Genomic DNA, 21,708 nt, shown 5'->3' with positions numbered 1-21,708 from the left:
TTGGCTACAATGTTACTTTATTAAGTATCATAAGTGGATTGGATGGTATTTAGTTGGCAGCAACAGTCTGGTCCACCCAGGATCTGAGGGCGGTGACGCGGGCGTAGACGGCAGGAGTAGATGTAGAACAGGAAGAGCTGCCCCAGGACACGATACCGGCCAGGGTCCAGGCTCCGTTCCTCTGGCACACGAGGGGTCCACCAGAGTCACCCTGAAAGAAGAGAACAGACGTCACAGCGGAGAACTCGCACACAACGAACACTTCACTTTAAAAAAGTTCTGTTGGTCTGAGCTGTGTGCTGCCTAAATGTCCAGACATAGATCGATCTGCCTACGGCTATTGTTGACTATGACAAGGAATTCATGATCCTACCAGCCAGTGACTACCAGCCTTGGGAATGGATATGGAAGCATGTGATGCTTCCAACTGGAGACCTCAAAAGTTCAGAGACTGTTCTGGGCTCAACTGAATGAAAAGTAAAAAAAATGTAGCCTGACTTTTTTTTTTTTTTTTTAGGAATTGGGAACTTTGGCAGTTTGTTATAACATTACCTTTTTATTACAATCGAGCAAGAAGTTCCTAAATGGAGCTTTTCTATGCCTGGAGAGTCCATGGAACCTGGATTCCATATGCACATATGACACTGATCTATGTCCCACCCTAAGCTCCATCCTCATAAGTCCCGTGCCAGGTCCTTAGATAGAAGTAGATTCTCTAGACCAGCCTTTCCCAAACTTTTCAACAGAAAGATACCCTTCAACCCTTTCTGGTCTCAGGGAACCCTTGCTAAAAATGTCTACAACTTATGATACATTAGTGTGATGGTCGGTGGGAAGAATGCTCCTTACACTAATGGTCATTGGGAAGAAATGCTCCTTTACAGATAGCTAAAATGATCAATGGTATCAGTGGGAACTTATCTGAGAGGCAGAAATTGGTCATTGCTCAAGGAACTAGCAACCTCTAGAGGAATCCTAGGGCTCTATGGAACCCTGGTTGAGAAACCCTGTTCTGAAAATGTAAAAATAAAATAAAATTGGACAAAAGCTAACTTTCATTATTATCTCCATCAGGTTTCCTTTAGTAAAAATGTATACCGGTTTGCAGAAACACCAACATGATCCTTCAAGAAGCTGAATCACATGGGTAAGGGCTCAATTGCCCATGAATTATGGTTTCCTAGCTGAGAAATGGTGGTTAGTAGAAATGCAATGGTCATCGTACCATGCAGGAGGAGACGCCGGAGGCACCAGCGCAGATCATGGTGTCCCTGATGTTGGTTCCCCAGTATCTCTGGCAATCGGTGGTGGTCAGGAGAGGAAGAGATGCCTGCTGGAGCTTAGATGGGGTGACCTGAACTGAAAGTGAGAAAAGGGAGAATGAAAAAAATATTAAAAACGAGAAACAACATTCTCATCACAGTGGTGCACATGTGGCATTTTCCAGCTCCCAACTTCCCAGCAGGAGCACATCTAACTTCTCCTGGTCTTATTCCTTCATTTCATTCATTCCAAATGCACAATTATGATTTTTTTTTTTGGCAAAATATCTAATTCCCTTACCGAGGGCGCTGGTGTATCCCCATCCGGAGGTGACGCATCTCTCTCCTCCATTGAAGACATCAACTGTGGCGGCAAGACACACGGGGGAAATGCGGTCAGTGTAGGTGGCGGGGGTGGCCAGCTTGATCAGAGTGATGTCATTGACGATGGTCTGGGAGTTGTAGTTGGGGTGTCTGAAGACCTGAGAAAAGTTATATTAGAATTTAATTCCAGGAACTGTTGGGGAATCAACCAGCCTTCATATACAGACCCTGCATTGGTTCTATTTTATCCATAATAGTAGTTGATTGGCTGTCTCACTTTATGGAAAAAGACAGATTAATGACTGTTTATGGATGATTATCTCCTTATTGAAGGAACTTACTCTGCCAACACTAAGTCTCTGGGTGGCCTCGGTCGTGACAGAGCGGTCAAATGCGCCCAGGACCACAACGTGGGCAGTTCTGGATGGAAAAGAAAAATGGTCATTAGTACCCATAAGCTGATTTGATATTTCAGATGTCAGCTCTAATATTTCATTTGAGTTTTTCCAGGAAAAAAAACAGACAGAACCAGCAGCTCTGGATGTATCCGGTCCATAAACCAGAGGCTCTGGGTGTACAGTTGGATAAATGGCTCTATATTTAGGATGTATCCGGTCCATAAACCAGAGGCTCTGAGTGTACAGTTGGATAAATGGCTCTATATTTAGGATGTATCCGGTCTATAAACCAGAGGCTCTCGGTGTACAGTTGGATAAATGGCTCTATATTTAGGACGTATCCGGTCTATAAACCAGAGGCTCTGGATGTACAGTTGGATAAATGGCTTTATATTTAGGATGTATCCGGTCTATAAACCAGAGGCTCTGGATGTACAGTTGGATAAATGGCTCTATATTTAGGATGTATCCGGTCTATAAACCAGAGGCTCTGGATAGACAGTTGGATAAATGGTTCTATATTTAGGACGTATCCGGTCTATAAACCAGAGGCTCTGGGTGTACAGTTGGATAAATGGTTCTATATTTAGGATGTATCCGGTCTATAAACCAGAGGCTCTGGATGGACAGTTGGATAAATGGTTCTATATTTAGGATGTATCCGGTCTATAAACCAGAGGCTCTGGATGGACGGTTGGATAAATGGCTCTATATTTAGGATGTATCCGGTCTATAAACCAGAGGCTCTGGGTGTACAGTTGGATAAATGGTTCTATATTTAGGATGTATCTGGTCTATAAACCAATGGCTCTGGGTGTACAGTTGGATAAATGGCTCTATATTTAGGATGTATCCGGTCTATAAACCAGAGGCTCTGGGTGTACAGTTGGATAAATGGCTCTATATTTAGGATGTATCCGGTCTATAAACCAGAGGCTCTTGGTGTACAGTTGTATAAATGATTCTATATTTAGGACGTATCCGGTCTATAAACCAGAGGCTCTGGGTGTACAGTTGGATAAATGGTTCTATATTTAGGATGTATCCGGTCTATAAACCAATGGCTTTGGATGGACACATGAGTAGTAAAGCATTTCAGTGATTGCTGACTTTGTAGTAGAATATTATTATATAAGACTTACGTGACTCCGCAGTGGGCAGCAGTGACAACCCAGAGACTGTTCATCAGGGAACCACCACAGAAGTGGGATCTAGAGCTGGTCTGTAGAGTAAGAAGAGTCACTAGATCATTACTGTCTGTACAGACCATATCACTCTGTCTATGAAACTTCTCTTATCTATATACATTACATGAATGGTATTTTGGAATCATTTTAGACTTACAATAATGAGACATTTTCCGGGTCATGATACAGAATAGTCCTGGGCTGGCTATAGGGTGTTCAGGAAGCTCTGGCCTAACTAATAGGATCCGTGAGATGCTTTACGCTCTATTGGGATGCTTAACCTCAATGTTCCCTGTTTGTATGACCTCTTTTAGACTTTAATGGGATTTATATACTATAGGCCAGTGTTTTTCAACCTTTTTTGTGCAAAGGCACACTTTTTTCATGAAAAAAATCACGAGGCACACCACCATTAGAAAATGTTAAAAAAATTTACCTCTGTGCCTATATTGACTATATATAAAGTAATTCTCTTGAATAGGAATCAAACACAAAGAAATTATTTTATAATTACTTTATTATGAAATAATAAAGTATTTTATAATTGGACCCGGGGGCCGGACCAAGAGTAGATGAATGATGTGTATGTGTCATCCATAGTAAGTATAGTAATATTCCCCCATAGTAAGCATAGTAATTAATCCCTCATATAGTATTTCATCCCCCCATATAGTATTTCATCCCTCATATAGTATTTCATCCCTCATATAGTAATTCATCCCTCATATAGTATTTCATCCCCCCATATAGTAATTCATCCCTCATATAGTATTTCATCCCCCCATATAGTATTTCATCCCCCCATATAGTATTTCATCCCTCATATAGTAATTCATCCCTCATATAGTATTTCATCCCCCCATATAGTATTTCATCCCCCCATATAGTATTTCATCCCCCCATATAGTATTTCATCCCTCATATAGTAATTCATCCCTCATATAGTATTTCATCCCTCATATAGTATTTCATCCCTCATATAGTATTTCATCCCCCATATAGTATTTCATCCCCCCATATAGTATTTCATCCCCTCATATAGTATTTCATCCCTCATATAGTATTTCATCCCCCCATATAGTATTTCATCCCTCATACAGTAATTCATCCCTCATATAGTAATTCATCCCCCATATAGTATTTCATCCCTCATATAGTATTTCATCCCCCCATATAGTATTTCATCCCTCATATAGTAATTCATCCCCCCATATAGTATTTCATCCCCCCATATAGTATTTCATCCCCCCATATAGTATTTCATCCCTCATATAGTAATTCATCCCTGATATAGTAATTCATCCCCCATATAGTATTTCATCCCCCCATATAGTATTTCATCCCTCATAAAGTAATTCATCCCTCATATAGTATTTCATCCCCCACAGTACTATTCCCCCCCCCCCTTCTAGTAAGCCAAGTCCCCCGTGTCAATTCACTTACCTTTTGCGTTCCTCTCGCTGTCTTCCCGCGCCGTTCGGGTCTTCAGGGCGGACTGTGAGAGGAGCCTAGCTCCCCTCCCCTCACGTTCGGCACGCTGCCCCGCCTACACACATCCTGACAGCCACATCCGCAAGCCGGATTAAAAGGTCCGCGCGGACTTTTGGGGCTGCCAACCGAGAGGAGGCAGGGGAGCGGCCGACCGAGAGGAGGGAGGGGAGCAGGCGCCCGGCACACAGAAGAGCCGCATTAGACTGGGTAAAGAGCCGCATGTGGCTCGCGAGCCGCGGCTTGCCGACCACTGAATCATTAGATTCTAATGATTGGTCTATTTGTGAGCCGAAGCCACATGTTACAGATGAAATTGGAATTTTTCCCACGGCACACCAGACAATATCTCACGGCACACTAGTGTGCCGCGGCACAGTGGTTGAAAAACGCTGCTATAGGCAATAGCACAAGTTATATTTACCACTTTTTTTATTAGCTAGACATTTTTTTCTATTGGCAGAACTGGGTCTGTGGGTAATTATGCACTCCTATGTTATGCTTAGCCTCCATTGTACCATCAGCAAGGCCTATTTTAAACCTGATTACTGTAATACATTTACCACACCTACACATAGCAGGTGGAAAGTGGAAAACTAGTATAGGTCATAGCTCTGTGGAAGCAATATGCTGTGCCCATGCCAAAAGTCCCGCATACAGCAATTTAGGTGTGTTTTAAAGGGTGCGGCAATGGGCTCCCACCAGGACCCACTGATAATTACATTAAAGCCCATCAGTAGGCTCATTTTAAACCTGAGCAGCGCAGTACCTTTAACATTACTTCACATAGCAGGGGGAAAGTAGAAAACTGATATGTAGCATACAGGTCATAGCTTTGTGCTTGGATGCAGTATGCTGTGCCTGTACTGAAATTCCTGCATGCTGGTGTGCATTCTATAGGGTGCAGTAATGGGCAGCTACTAGGTCCATAATATCATTGCATTAAAACCACACCTTCAAAACCCTTGACCTTTTGTTTTCAGTGCAGAAGTAATGATGGACGTCTAATGTTCACTGTAGTCAATGCACAATGTACACCTCAGAGTGGTCCTTCAGCATCCTTTCCATGTCGGTATATGTAGGGAAAGGACATTAGACCTGGGACTACTAAACATAAATGCTGCAAAATGGACTGCTGTGTCTGGGAAAGGCTCAGACTTTCTTCAGAGGGGTGCTGGTTGGAACGTAAAAATAGAAAAATGATTCATGTCACAATAACACGCGACTTTCTGAAATCTCTTCTTTCTAAGGTGTTGGACAAGAATAACAAGGAAGAAATGTTCAGTCATACCTGCAGAGACACCTGCCAGGGCCAGGATCCAGAGACGGCATTCTCACCGTTCACAATCCTGGCATAGCCGGAGATAATGGGCTTGATTGCGGGAACACCGCAGCCTGAGGAACATGTAAATATTAACTGTCATCAATTTATACTGACACAATGTCGTATTTCAATATAGTTTTTACTTACGTGTGGTTGATATTATATTGCTTTGGATTAAAACCCTATGGAAAATAATAAGACCAGAGGAGCCCAAAAATCTCAAACATACCATACCTTCTTAAAACCCCTATCGGTTTACGGTTTGCTTCCCATGCCATTTCGGGAAGGGGAATTGTCCTTTCAGAAAGCTGTCATCAGGACAAGTGTCCTCATTGGAAGATATACCCTCACCCCTTGCTCTGGTGACAACTGGTGGATTTCCCATCTCTGTCATGGTGACAATGGAAAGGGAGAATCTCTGCCAATGGGGACCTAACTATATCCAACAAAAAGAAAGAAATGTTGGCTTTACAAGAAACTCTTCAAAAATGTTCTTAAATTATTATATTGTGCAAACTGAGATAAAAAAAATCTTGTATTAGTTTTAAATTCTGCATTGTGGTACAGGGAGGAAGTTGATGATCTCCAGTTGGCTTCCATTAGGTTTTATGAACTTTGCACTGTTATAGTTTACATCTCTGGTTCCTGGCAACAAAAATGGTGGAATTTCTAAGGGATAAAACATATCAAGAGAGACTTCAGGAACATAAAATGGATAAACTGGAGGAAGGAATGGGATTACCTTGACTGGAACCTTTAAATGCGTAAAGGATTTGAATAGGATTCAGGAGGTTCAAAATGAACCTAACACGGGGACATGACCTCAAAGTAGCATGTGGAAGGTTCATAACTAAACTTGGAAAGTATCATTTTACCAAAAGAGTAGTTTATGGTTGACTGAGCTAGTGAGTCAGCCAACAGTAAATTAATTTTCACATGCTTGGGACAAATTAGTTACATAGTTAGTCTGGCTGAAAAAAGACAAAAGTCCATCCAGTTAAACTATAAAAAAAAAAGTTATAATCCTACACCCACAGTTGATCAAGAGGAAGGCAAAAAATCCCAGCAAAGCACGATTCAATTTGCTCCTGCAGGGGAAAAAATTCCTTCCTGATCCCCCGAGAGGCAATCGGATATTCCCTGGATCCACGTTCCCTATAAATGTTATATCCAGTTATATTCTGTGTATCCAAGAAAGAATCCAGGACTTTCCTACAGCAATCCACTGAGCTGGTCACAACCAACTCTGGAGGGAGTCTATTCCACATTCTCACAGCTCTTACTGTGAAGAAACCTTTCCGTGTTTGGAGATGACATTTCTTTTCCTCCAGATGTAAAGAGCGCCCCCTTGTCCTCTGTGATGACCTCAGGGGGAATGACTACACCGAGTTCACTATATGAACCACTGATGTATTTATACATGGAGATCATATCCCCCCCTTATGTATTATACATGGAGATCATATCCCCCCTTATGTATTATACATGGAGATCATATCCCCCCTTATGTATTATACATGGAGATCATATCCCCCTTATGTATTATACATGGAGATCATATCCCCCCTCATGTATTATACATGGAGATCATATCCCCCTTATGTATTATACATGGAGATCATATCCCCCCCTCATGTATTATACATGGAGATCATATCCCCCCTTATATATTATACATGGAGATCATATCCCCCCTTATGTATTATACATGGAGATCATATCCCCCTTATGTATTATACATGGAGATCATATCCCCCCTTATGTATTATACATGGAGATCATATCCCCCCTTATGTATTATACATGGAGATCATATCCCCCCCTTATGTATTATACATGGAGATCATATCCCCCTTATGTATTATACATGGAGATCATATCCTCCCTTATGTATTATACATGGTGATCATATCCCCCTTATGTATTATACATGGAGATCATATCCCCCCCTTATGTATTATACATGGAGATCATATCCCCCCTTATGTATTATACATGGAGATCATATCCTCCCTTATGTATTATACATGGTGATCATATCCCCCCCTTATGTATTATACATGGAGATCATATCCCCCCTTATGTATTATACATGGAGATCATATCCCCCCTTATGTATTATACATGGAGATCATATCCCCCCTTATGTATTATACATGGAGATCATATCCCCCTTATGTATTATACATGGAGATCATACCCCCCCTTATGTATTATACATGGAGATCATATCCCCCCTTATGTATTATACATGGAGATCATATCCCCCCTTATGTATTATACATGGAGATCATATCCCCCCTTATGTATTATACATGGAGATCATATCCCCCCTTATGTATTATACATGGAGATCATATCCCCCCTTATGTATTATACATGGAGATCATATCCCTCTTATGTATTATACATGGAGATCATATCCCCCTTATGTATTATACATGGAGATCATATCCCCCCTTATGTATTATACATGGAGATCATATCCCCCTTATGTATTATACATGGAGATCATATCCCCCCCTTATGTATTATACATGGAGATCATATCCCCCCTTATGTATTATACATGGAGATCATACCCCCCTTATGTATTATACATGGCGATCATATCCCCCCTTATGTATTATACATGGAGATCATATCCCCCTTATTTATTATACATGGAGATCATATCCCCCCTTATGTACTATACATGGAGATCATATCCCCCTTATGTATTATACATATAGATCATATCCCCCCCCCCCCTTATGTATTATACATGGAGATCATATCCCCCCTTATGTATTATACATGGAGATCATATCCCCCTTATGTATTATACATGGAGATCATATCCCCCCTTATGTATTATACATGGAGATCATATCCCCCCCTATGTATTATACATGGAGATCATATCCCCCCTTATGTATTATACATGGAGATCATATCCCCCCTTATGTATTATACATGGAGATCATATCCCCCCTTATGTATTATACATGGAGATCATATCCCCCTTATGTATTTTACATATAGATCATATCCCCCCCCTTATGTATTATACATGGAGATCATATCCCCCCTTATGTATTATACATGGAGATCATATCCCCCCTTATGTATTATACATGGAGATCATATCCCCCTTATGTATTATACAAGGAGATCATATCCCCCCTTATGTATTATACATGGAGATTATATCCCCCTTATGTATTATACATGGAGATCATATCCCCCCTTATGTATTATACATGGAGATCATATCCCCCCTTATGTATTATACATGGAGATCATATCCCCCTTATGTATTATACATGGAGATCATATCCCCCCCTTATGTATTATACATGGAGATCATATCCCCCCCTTATGTATTATACATGGAGATCATATCCCCCCCTTATGTATTATACATGGAGATCATATCCCCCCTTATGTATTATACATGGAGATCATATCCCCCCTTATGTATTATACATGGAGATCATATCCCCCCTTATGTATTATACATGGAGATCATATCCCCCCCTTATGTATTATACATGGAGATCATATCCCCCTTATGTATTATACATGGAGATCATATCCCCCCTTATGTATTATACATGGAGATCATATCCCCCTTATGTATTATACATGGAGATCATATCCCCCCTTATGTATTATACATGGAGATCATATCCCCCTTATGTATTATACATGGAGATCATATCCCCCCTTATGTATTATACATGGTGATCATATCCCCCTTATGTATTATACATGGTGATCATATCCCCCCTTATGTATTATACATGGAGATCATATCCCCCCTTATGTATTATACATGGAGATCATATCCCCCCTTATGTATTATACATGGAGATCATATCCCCCCTTATGTATTATACATGGAAATCATATCCCCCCTTATGTATTATACATGGAGATCATATCCCCCCCTTATATATTATACATGGAGATCATATCCCTCCTTATGTATTATACATGGTGATCATATCCCCCCTTATGTATTATACATGGAGATCATATCCCCCCTTATGTATTATACATGGAGATCATATCCCCCCTTATGTATTATACATGGAGATCATATCCCCCTTATGTATTATACATGGAGATCATATCCCCCCTTATGTATTATACATGGAGATCATATCCCCCTTATGTATTATACATGGAGATCGTATCCCCCCTTGTGTATTATACATGGAGATCATATCCCCCCTTGTGTATTATACATGGAGATCATATCCCCCCTTGTGTATTATACATGGAGATCATATCCCCCCTTATGTATTATACATGGAGATCATCCCCCCCCCTTATGTATTATACATGGAGATCATATCCCCCTTATGTATTATACATGGAGATCATATCCCCCCTTATGTATAATACATGTAGATCATATCCCCCCTTATGTATTATACATGGAGATCATATCCCCCCTTATGTATTATACATGGAGATCATATCCCCCCTTATGTATTATACATGGAGATCATATCCCCCTTATGTATTATACATGGAGATCATATCCCCCTTATGTATTATACATGGAGATCATATCCCCCCTTATGTATTATACATGGAGATCATATCCCCCCCTTATGTATTATACATGGAGATCATATCCCCCTTATGTATTATACATGGAGATCATATCCCCCCTTATGTATTATACATGGAGATCATATCCCCCCCTTATGTATTATACATGGGGATCATATCCCCCTTATGTATTATACATGGAGATCATATCCCCCCTTATGTATTATACATGGAGATCATATCCCCCTTATGTATTATACATGGAGATCTTATCCCCCCTTATGTATTATACATGGAGATCATATCCCCCTTATGTATTATACATGGAGATCATATCCCCCTTATGTATTATACATGGAGATCATATCCCCCTTATGTATTATACATGGAGATCATATCCCCCTTATGTATTATACATGGAGATCATATCCCCCCTTATGTATTATACATGGAGATCATATCCCCCCTTATTTATTATACATGGAGATCATATCCCCCCTTATTTATTATACATGGAGATCATATCCCCCCTTATGTATTATACATGGAGATCATACCCCCCTTATGTATTATACATGGAGATCATATCCCCTTATGTATTATATATGGTGATCATATCCCCCCTTATGTATTATACATGGTGATCATATCCCCCTTATGTATTATACATGGAGATCATATCCCCCTTATGTATTATACATGGAGATCATATCCCCCTTATGTATTATACATGGAGATCATACCCCCCTTATGTATTATACATGGAGATCATATCCCCTTATGTATTATATATGGTGATCATATCCCCCCTTATGTATTATACATGGAGATCATATCCCCCCTTATGTATTATACATGGAGATCATATCCCCCTTATGTATTATACATGGAGATCATATCCCCCCTTATGTATTATACATGGAGATCATATCCCCCTTATGTATTATACATGGAGATCATATCCCCCCTTATGTATTATACATGGAGATCATATCCCCCCTTATGTATTATACATGGAGATCATATCCCCCCTTATGTATTATACATGGAGATCATATCCCCCCTTATGTATTATATATGGAGATCATATCCCCCCTTATGTATTATATATGGTGATCATATCCCCCCTTATGTATTATACATGGAGATCATTTCCCCCTTATGTATTATACATGGTGATCATATCCCCCCTTATGTATTATACATGGAGATCATATCCCCCCTTATGTATTATACATGGAGATCATATCCCCCCTTATGTATTATACATGGAGATCATATCCCCCCTTATGTATTATACATGGAGATCATATCCCCCCTTATGTATTATACATGGAGATCATATCCCCCCCCTTATGTATTATACATGGAGATCATATCCCCCTTATGTATTATACATGGAGATCATATCCCCCCCCCCTTATATATTATACATGGTGATCATATCCCCCCTTATGTATTATACATGGAGATCATATCCTCCCTTATGTATTATACATGGAGATCGTATCCCCCCTTATGTATTATACATGGAGATCGTATCCCCCCTTATGTATTATACATGGAGATCATATCCCCCCTTGTGTATTATACATGGAGATCATATCCCCCCTTGTGAATTATACATGGAGATCATATCCCCCCTTATGTATTATACATGGAGATCATCCCCCCCCTTATGTATTATACATGGAGATCATATCCCCCCTTATGTATTATACATGGAGATCATACCCCCCCTTATGTATTATACATGGAGATCATATCCCCCCTTATGTATTATACATGTAGATCATATCCCCCCTTATGTATTATACATGGAGATCATATCCCCCCTTATGTATTATACATGGAGATCATATCCCCCCTTATGTATTATACATGGAGATCATATCCCCCTTATGTATTATACATGGAGATCATATCCCCCCTTATGTATTATACATGGAGATCATATCCCCCCTTATGTATTATACATGGAGATCATATCCCCCCCTTATGTATTATACATGGAGATCATATCCCCCTTATGTATTATACATGGAGATCATATCCCCCCTTATGTATTATACATGGAGATCATATCCCCCCCTTATGTATTATACATGGGGATCATATCCCCCTTATGTATTATACATGGAGATCATATCCCCCCTTATGTATTATACATGGAGATCATATCCCCCTTATGTATTATACATGGAGATCATATCCCCCTTATGTATTATACATGGAGATCATATCCCCCTTATGTATTATACATGGAGATCATATCCCCCCTTATGTATTATACATGGAGATCATATCCCCCCTTATTTATTATACATGGAGATCATATCCCCCTTATGTATTATACATGGAGATCATATCCCCCTTATGTATTATACATGGAGATCATATCCCCCCTTATGTATTATACATGGAGATCATATCCCCCTTATGTATTATACATGGAGATCATATCCCCCTTTCTGTATTATACATGGAGATCATATCCCCCCTTATGTATTATACATGGAGATCATATCCCCCCTTATGTATTATACATGGAGATCATATCCCCCCTTATGTATTATACATGGAGATCATATCCCCCTTATGTATTATACATGGAGATCATATCCCCCCTTATGTATTATACATGGAGATCATATCCCCCTTATGTATTATACATGGAGATCATATCCCCCCTTATGTATTATACATGGAGATCATATCCCCCCTTATGTATTATACATGGAGATCATATCCCCCCTTATGTATTATACATGGAGATCATATCCCCCCTTATGTATTATATATGGAGATCATATCCCCCCTTATGTATTATATATGGTGATCATATCCCCCCTTATGTATTATACATGGAGATCATTTCCCCCTTATGTATTATACATGGTGATCATATCCCCCCTTATGTATTATACATGGAGATCATATCCCCCCTTATGTATTATACATGGAGATCATATCCCCCCTTATGTATTATACATGGAGATCATATCCCCCCTTATGTATTATACATGGAGATCATATCCCCCCTTATGTATTATACATGGAGATCATATCCCCCCCCTTATGTATTATACATGGAGATCATATCCCCCTTATGTATTATACATGGAGATCATATCCCCCCCCCTTATGTATTATACATGGTGATCATATCCCCCCTTATGTATTATACATGGAGATCATATCCTCCCTTATGTATTATACATGGAGATCATATCCTCCCTTATGTATTATACATGGAGATCATATCCTCCCTTATGTATTATACATGGAGATCGTATCCCCCCTTATGTATTATACATGGAGATCATATCCCCCCTTGTGTATTATACATGGAGATCATATCCCCCCTTGTGAATTATACATGGAGATCATATCCCCCCTTATGTATTATACATGGAGATCATCCCCCCCCCTTATGTATTATACATGGAGATCATATCCCCCCTTATGTATTATACATGGAGATCATACCCCCCCTTATGTATTATACATGGAGATCATACCCCCCCTTATGTATTATACATGTAGATCATATCCCCCCTTATGTATTATACATGGAGATCATATCCCCCCTTATGTATTATACATGGAGATCATATCCCCCCTTATGTATTATACATGGAGATCATATCCCCCTTATGTATTATACATGGAGATCATATCCCCCCGTATGTATTATACATGGAGATCATATCCCCCCTTATGTATTATACATGGAGATCATATCCCCCCCTTATGTATTATACATGGAGATCATATCCCCCTTATGTATTATACATGGAGATCATATCCCCCCTTATGTATTATACATGGAGATCATATCCCCCCCTTATGTATTATACATGGGGATCATATCCCCCTTATGTATTATACATGGAGATCATATCCCCCCTTATGTATTATACATGGAGATCATATCCCCCTTATGTATTATACATGGAGATCATATCCCCCTTATGTATTATACATGGAGATCATATCCCCCTTATGTATTATACATGGAGATCATATCCCCCCTTATGTATTATACATGGAGATCATATCCCCCCTTATTTATTATACATGGAGATCATATCCCCCCTTATTTATTATACATGGAGATCATATCCCCCCTTTTGTATTATACATGGAGATCAGATCCCCCTTATGTATTATACATGGAGATCATACCCCCCTTATGTATTATACATGGAGATCATATCCCCTTATGTATTATATATGGTGATCATATCCCCCCTTATGTATTATACATGGAGATCATTTCCCCCTTATGTATTATACATGGAGATCATATCCCCCCCTTATGTATTATACATGGTGATCATATCCCCCTTATGTATTATACATGGAGATCATATCCCCCTTATGTATTATACATGGAGATCATATCCCCCATTATGTATTATACATGGTGATCATATCCCCCCTTATGTATTATACATGGAGATCATATCCCCCCTTATGTATTATACATGGAGATCATATCCCCCCTTATGTATTATACATGGAGATCATATCCCCCCTTATGTATTATACATGGATATCATATCCCCCCTTATGTATTATACATGGAGATCATATCCCCCTTATGTATTATACATGGATATCATATCCCCCTTTCTGTATTATACATGGAGATCATATCCCCCCTTATGTATTATACATGGAGATCATATCCCCCCTTATGTATTATACATGGAGATCATATCCCCCTTATGTATTATACATGGAGATCATACCCCCCCTTATGTATTATACATGGAGATCATATCCCCTTATGTATTATATATGGTGATCATATCCCCCCTTATGTATTATACATGGAGATCATATCCCCCCTTATGTATTATACATGGAGATCATATCCCCCTTATGTATTATACATGGAGATCATATCCCCCCCCTTATGTATTATACATGGAGATCATATCCCCCTTTTGTATTATACATGGAGATCATATCCCCCTTATGTATTATACATGGAGATCATATCCCCCCCCCCTTATGTATTATACATGGTGATCATATCCCCCCCTTATGTATTATACATGGAGATCATATCCCCCTTATGTATTATACATGGAGATCATATCCCCCTTATGTATTATACATGGAGATCATATCCCCCCCTTATGTATTATACATGGAGATCATATCCCCCTTATGTATTATACATGGAGATCATATCCCCCTTATATATTATACATGGAGATCGTATCCTCCCTTATGTATTATACATGGAGATCGTATCCCCCCTTATGTATTATACATGGAGATCGTATCCCCCCTTGTGTATTATACATGGAGATCATATCCCCCCTTGTGTATTATACATGGAGATAATATCCCCCCTTGTGTATTATACATGGAGATCATATCCCCCCTTGTGTATTGTACATGGAGATCATATCCCCCCTTATGTATTATACATGGAGATCATCCCCCCCCCCTTATGTATTATACATGGAGATCATATCCCCCCTTATGTATTATACATGGAGATCATACCCCCCCTTATGTATTATACATGGAGATCATATCCCCCCTTATGTATTATACATGTAGATCATATCCCCCATTATGTATTATACATGGAGATCATATCCCCCCTTATGTATTATACATGGAGATCATATCCCCCCTTATGTATTATACATGGAGATCATATCCCCCTTATGTATTATACATGGAGATCATATCCCCCTTATGTATTATACATGGAGATCATATCCCCCCTTATGTATTATACATGGAGATCATATCCCCCCCTTATGTATTATACATGGGGATCATATCCCCCTTATGTATTATACATGGAGATCATATCCCCCCTTATGTATTATACATGGAGATCATATCCCCCTTATGTATTATACATGGAGATCATATCCCCCCCTTATGTATTATACATGGAGATCATATCCCCCTTATGTATTATACATGGAGTTCATATCCCCCATTATGTATTATACATGGAGATCATATCCCCCCTTATTTATTATACATGGAGATCATATCCCCCCTTATGTATTATACATGGAGATCAGATCCCCCTTATGTATTATACATGGAGATCATACCCCCCTTATGTATTATACATGGAGATCATATCCCCCCCCCTTATGTATTATACATGGAGATCATATCCCCCTTATGTATTATACATGGAGATCATATCCCCCTTATGTATTATACATGGAGATCATATCCCCCCTTATTTATTATACATGGAGATCATATCCCCCCTTATGTATTATACATGGAGATCATATCCCCCCCTTATGTATTATACATGGAGATCATATCCCCCCCCTTATGTATTATACATGGAGATCATATCCCCCCTTATGTATTATACATGGAGATCATACCCCCCTTATGTATTATACATGGAGATCATATCCCCCCCCTTATGTATTATACATGGAGATCATATCCCCCTTATGTATTATACATGGAGATCATATCCCCCTTATGTATTATACATGGAGATCATATCCCCCCCCCCCTTATGTATTATACATGGTGATCATATCCCCCCTTATGTATTATACATGGAGATCATATCCCCCTTATGTATTATACATGGAGATCATATCCCCCTTATGTATTATACATGGAGATCATATCCCCCCCCCTTATGTATTATACATGGTGATCATATCCCCCCTTATGTATTATACATGGAGATCATATCCTCCCTTATGTATTATACATGGAGATCATATCCCCCCTTATGTATTATACATGGAGATCGTATCCCCCCTTGTGTATTATACATGGAGATCATATCCCCCCTTGTGTATTATACATGGAGATCATATCCCCCCTTGTGTATTATACATGGAGATCATATCCCCCCTTGTGTATTATACATGGAGATCATATCCCCCCTTATGTATTATACATGGAGATCATCCCCCCCTTTATGTATTATACATGGAGATCATATCCCCCCTTATGTATTATACATGGAGATCATACCCCCCCTTATGTATTATACATGGAGATCATATCCCCCCTTATGTATTATACATGTAGATCATATCCCCCATTATGTATTATACATGGAGATCATATCCCCCTTATGTATTATACATGGAGATCATATCCCCCCTTATGTATTATACATGGAGATCATATCCCCCCCTTATGTATTATACATGGGGATCATATCCCCCTTATGTATTATACATGGAGATCATATCCCCCCTTATGTATTATACATGGAGATCATATCCCCCTTATGTATTATACATGGAGATCATATCCCCCTTGTGTATTATACATGGAGATCATATCCCCCCTTGTGTATTATACATGGAGATCATATCCCCCCTTGTGTATTATACATGGAGATCATATCCCCCCTTATGTATTATACATGGAGATCATCCCCCCCTTATGTATTATACATGGAGATCATATCCCCCTTATGTATTATACATGGAGATCATACCCCCCTTATGTATTATACATGGAGTTCATATCCCCCCTTATGTATTATACATGGAGATCATATCCCCTTATGTATTATACATGGAGATCATATCCCCCCCCTTATGTATTATACATGGAGATCATATCCCCCCTTATGTATTATACATGGAGATCATTTCCCCCTTATGTATTATACATGGTGATCATATCCCCCCTTATGTATTATACATGGAGATCATATCCCCCCTTATGTATTATACATGGAGATCATATCCCCCCTTATGTATTATACATGGAGATCATATCCCCCCTTATGTATTATACATGGAGATCATATCCCCCCTTATGTATTATACATGGTGATCATATCCCCCTTATGTATTATACATGGAGATCATATCCCCCCCTTATGTATTATACATGGAGATCATATCCCTCTTATGTATTATACATGGAGATCATATCCCCCCTATCTATTGTACATGGAGATCATATCCCCCCTTATGTATTATACATGGAGATCATATCCCCCTTATGTATTATACATGGAGATCATATCCCCCTTATGTATTATACATGGAGATCATATCCCCCCTTATGTATTATACATGGAGATCATATCCCCCCTTATTTATTATACATGGAGATCATATCCCCCCTTATGTATTATACATGGAGATCATATCCCCCCTTATGTATTATACATGGAGATCATATCCCCCCTTATGTATTATACATGGAGATCATATCCCCCTTATGTATTATACATGGAGATCATTTCCCCCCTTATGTATTATACATGGAGATCATATCCCCCCTTATGTATTATACATGGAGATCATATCCCCCCTTATGTATTATACATGGTGATCATATCCCCCCCTTATGCATTATACATGGAGATCATATCCCCCTTATGTATTATACATGGAGATCATATCCCCCTTATGTATTATACATGGAGATCATATCCCCCTTATGTATTATACATGGAGATCATATCCCCCCTTATGTATTATACATGGAGATCATATCCCCCCTTATGTATTATACATGGAGATCATATCCCCCCTTATGTATTATACATGGAGATCATATCCCCCCCTTATGAATTATACATGGAGATCGTATCCCCCCTTATGTATTATACATGGAGATCATATCCCCCCTTATGTATTATACATGGAGATCATATCCCCCCCTTATGAATTATACATGGAGATCGTATCCCCCCTTATGTATTATACATGGAGATCATATCCCCCCTTATGTATTATACATGGAGATCATATCCCCCCCTTATGTATTATATATGGAGATCATATCCCCCCTTATGTATTATACATGGTGATCATATCCCCCCTTATGTATTATACATGGTGATCATATCCCCCCTTATGTATTATACATGGAGATCATATCCCCCCTTATGTATTATACATGGAGATCATATCCCCCCCCTATGTATTATACATGGAGATCATATCCCCCCTTATGTATTATACATGGAGATCATATCCCCCCTTATGTATTATACATGGAGATCATATCCCCCTTATGTATTATACATGGAGATCATATCCCCCCTTATGTATTATACATGGTGATCATATCCCTCTTATGTATTATACATGGAGATCATATCCCCCTTATGTATTATACATGGAGATCATATCCCCCCTTATGTATTATACATGGAGATCATATCCCCCCCTTATGTATTATACATGGAGATCATATCCCCCTTATGTATTATACATGGAGATCATATCCCCCTTATGTATTATACATGGAGATCATATCCACCCCTTATGTATTATACATGGAGATCATATCCCCCCTTATGTATTATACATGGAGATCATATCCCCCCTTATGTATTATACATGGAGATCATATCCCCCCTTATGTATTATACATGGAGATCATATCCCCCCTTATGTATTATACATGGAGATCATATCCCCCCCTTATGTATTATACATGGAGATCATATCCCCCCCTTATGTATTATACATGGAGATCATATCCCCCCTTATGTATTATACATGGAGATCATATCCCCCTTATGTATTATACATGGAGATCATATCCCCCCTTATGTATTATACATGGAGATCATATCCCCCTTATGTATTATACATGGTGATCATATCCCTCCTTATGTATTATACATGGAGATCATATCCCCCCTTAATCTCCTCTTCTCAAGAGAGAATAAGTTCAGTTCCTCTAATCTTTCCTTGTAGCTGAGAAAGGGTAGACTTGGTGGATCTGGTCTTTCTGGACTGGTCGTGTTATTTGGTAATTTTCTACAATCACTTCCCTCTTTTGAAATAAAAAAAAGCCTCAAACCCAACAAAGACAAATATACAGGAGGAACACCAGTACTCACCATAAGCTCCACTAAGGAGGGCTAGGCAGGACAGGAACCACAGCATTGCCATTCTGCTACAAATCAAGTTGTCGCCAAAGAACGGACGATGTTGTCTGACTTATATACTCCCAGCCCACCAATCAGGTGAGAGCTTGTCTGCGATAAGGACAGTTTTAGCTCTCCATATCAGGACACCTTGACCAAACTCCAGTGTTTTTGTAACCCTGGCCTTGAGACATGAGGGAACAGGTGTTGGAGGAGCCACCACTCGGAATTGGTATTTAATGCTGTATGAAATGATTCTTTCAACATAATTCATTTACTGCGCTTTACAAAAAAGAAAAAGAAAAGTTTTAAAAGAGAGTTAAAAGGATACATTTTAGGAAAAAAATATCAGCTCCTTTTTGGAACTGTGGTCTCTGGATTCCTATGAAGTCAATACATATCTGGTCCTTTTCATTCTGCAAGCTCTTCATTGCCCTTTACGAAACTCCATAAAAGGTTTTTGTGGATGGCTCCCACCCCACCGTAATTTACATTTCGTTTTCTCAGGATTTTTGGACCTGGAAGGATCCTTCTCTTTATGGGACTTTTGGTCAACATCAGCAAGGTGTTCACAAATCCTCATGACTTCCTCAAGAGCTGGTTCTGGCCAGCTCAGTAGATTGCTTTAAACAAGGCCTGGATTCTTTACTAAATACACGATAAAACCGGATACTAACATTTATAGGTAAAGTTGATCCAAGAAATATCTCGGGGGATCACGAAGGAATGTTTTCCCCTGCTGGAGCAAATGGGATCGTGCTTCGCTGGGGTTTTTGTCCTTCCTCTGGGTCAACTGTGGGTATAAGATTGTGTATATAGGACTGTGTCATGCCTTCAGCAATTTGTTCTTTGTTAATTAGGCATTATTAGTATGCCTTATCAGTTTGTAATTCTCTGTTCGTTGTGTAACTGCTCCATCTAGTGGCTTTTTGTATACACTGCATCTTTTCACAGTAGAAGTTTGACCCATTTCAGCTTCCATAGCTTGTAGCCTATGAACTCTGATTACATCATCAGCCCTGCTCATAGCAGCCATTTCCTCATCACAGACTCCATTCCTGTGGTAACCACGCTGCTGGTAGGATCCAACCCTCACATTCAGGTTCACAATAGCATCGTCGGTACGTCTACACACATGCCTATATCGTATGCATCTGTGTTTTATGTAACCTACATGTCTTACATGTGTTTATATGTGCATTGCCTTACTGTAATGTATAATATGCTTTGTCACATGGCAGACAGTGTTACTAAGCGCCTTATTTTCTGTTCCTCAGTTTCACCTCTTATATCTTTGCAA

The 21,708-nt window shown here is 39.3% G+C and overlaps 1 protein-coding gene across 1 annotated transcript; it reads right to left on the bottom strand.

Moving 5' to 3' along the window:
* Positions 1-20,454, bottom strand: LOC149440534 (chymotrypsinogen B-like). The gene is made up of 7 exons (XM_089658482.1): positions 20,382-20,454; positions 5,951-6,054; positions 3,127-3,206; positions 1,928-2,006; positions 1,564-1,744; positions 1,226-1,359; positions 1-211 (listed from the first exon to the last, which is right to left on the bottom strand). Exons 1-7 carry the CDS (start codon positions 20,431-20,433, stop codon positions 50-52), a joined length of 792 nt encoding a protein of 263 aa, XP_089514608.1. The 5' UTR covers positions 20,434-20,454; the 3' UTR covers positions 1-49.
* Positions 20,455-21,708: the final 1,254 nt, after the last annotated feature.

The sequence above is a fragment of the Staurois parvus genome, unplaced genomic scaffold, assembly GCF_062004578.1.
Source record: "Staurois parvus isolate SC_StPar_1 unplaced genomic scaffold, SC_StPar_1.0 ptg001076l, whole genome shotgun sequence".
Taxonomy (NCBI): domain Eukaryota; kingdom Metazoa; phylum Chordata; class Amphibia; order Anura; family Ranidae; genus Staurois; species Staurois parvus.
Note: the sequence above shows the minus strand (reverse complement) of the source record. Positions and strands in the feature narration are given on the sequence as shown.